The 1,539-nt window shown below is 39.6% G+C and overlaps 1 protein-coding gene across 1 annotated transcript in view; it reads right to left on the reverse strand.

Annotated features, from left to right (window-relative positions):
* fam13a (family with sequence similarity 13 member A) overlaps window positions 1-1,539 on the reverse strand; it is a 19,168-nt gene that overhangs the window by 10,265 nt on the left and 7,364 nt on the right. Inside the window, exons 2-3 of the mRNA XM_017035204.2 lie at window positions 827-885; window positions 633-675 (exon numbers count right to left, since the gene is read on the reverse strand). Coding sequence (XP_016890693.1) covers window positions 633-675; window positions 827-846 — 63 coding nt within the window. The 5' untranslated portion in view covers window positions 847-885. The remainder of the gene's footprint in view (window positions 1-632; window positions 676-826; window positions 886-1,539) is intronic.

Genomic DNA, 1,539 nt, shown 5'->3' on the forward strand with positions numbered 1-1,539 from the left:
GTGTGGGGTGGGGTGGGGGGGGTGGAATTAACACAGAGAAATGTGACATTTTGCTGACAAGGCAGAGTCACAATAACGTCTAAATGGACGTGTCATGTACAGCACACACTCTTCTGCTTCAGTGATCACATGACGACGCATCAGACTGGAACTGACCAGTCAGCTTTGAGGAGAAGAGACCACGTCTCACCTGAATGATACCATTTATCGACATGTTTTTTAATGTTCATTTTAATCTTCTACTTCTTACTGGAAAACTACACTTTTGTAAATCATGCTCCCGTAAAGAGGCAAAAAGCCGACGTGTCTCTAAAATGGACATCATGTTCCCACACAGTGAGACCTGAAACTAAATATTAGGATCAATGTCTCCTGTGGAAAAAAACCTCTGTTATATCACAAAGTGACTGAGAAGTTACACTACATATATGACTTCCATTTAAAATGAATCACTTCCAAAAATATATTTTTTAGGAAATTCAGGCTGGTCCAAAATATATAAAAGTTTCATATTGTAAATAATGTTGGAAGTAAATGCCTACTTTTGAATCAAAAGAAAAAAATATGTTAATTTAAAAAAAAAACAAGATCAGAAAAATCCAGAAAAACAGGGTCTGTAAACATGGTCCTACCTGTGAAGAAGAACGGCGATCATCTTTTTTGAGAACGTTGTTCCTGGAAAATCAGTACATTTTTTCTATTTAGCAAATAAACCAGAGCTATTTACACAGGCTTAATGTAAGATTTATTCCTCCAGTTCACATGCTGTGTACACCTGTGCTGCCACAGACAGAGCAGCATGTCACTGATGAAGAGAATCATTTACCTTTTATGAAATAATTCCATGTGTTTTCCTCCCAGTTGATCAGCAACACCCGGATTTACCTGAGGAGGAAACAATTGAGTTGTCATTTTGATCACTCTCTCAGGGTTCTTGTTGTGTTATTTTGTTGTTGCGTCAATTTCATGGAACCACATGTCATTTCAGATTTGAACTACAGCGACGAGTGACACCAGTTGAGATGATGCCGTCAACCGCTCTGTAGACACATGACACAACTATCATCATACATGGGGAGGCAACGATGAATGAAACTCAGGAGCATTCCCAGATTTACATCCCTCAATGTAACAGTGAGGTACTGTATAGAATAAATCTATTTCCATCTGCCTGTTGGTGGAAACCTTCAACTGATCTCTGTTTTAACACACGTTACTCTGGGTACTGCAGGATGAGGCTGATACGCAGCAAACAACCCGTACAGACTGATCCTGGAACAGCAGTGACGTCGCCACACATCTTTGTTGCAACACTAGGGGTTTTCACGGTCAGTATTGACAGTTCCACTGTTACACAGCACTGGTAACTCTGATGCATGGAAACACGAGGAAACCAGCTAACTGTGCATTTTATTACCTGACATCCCAGGGAAGAATCAATTATGGTCAAATCATACGTGTTTCCACAGATGACTTCCACTGATTTTGTATCTTTGTACGCCAACCTTTGATAAGTAAAATACTATACCAATAAATTCC

The sequence above is a fragment of the Cynoglossus semilaevis genome, chromosome 9 (assembly GCF_000523025.1).
Source record: "Cynoglossus semilaevis isolate Cse_v1.0 chromosome 9, Cse_v1.0, whole genome shotgun sequence".
In the NCBI taxonomy this organism is placed as follows: Eukaryota; Metazoa; Chordata; class Actinopteri; order Pleuronectiformes; family Cynoglossidae; genus Cynoglossus; species Cynoglossus semilaevis.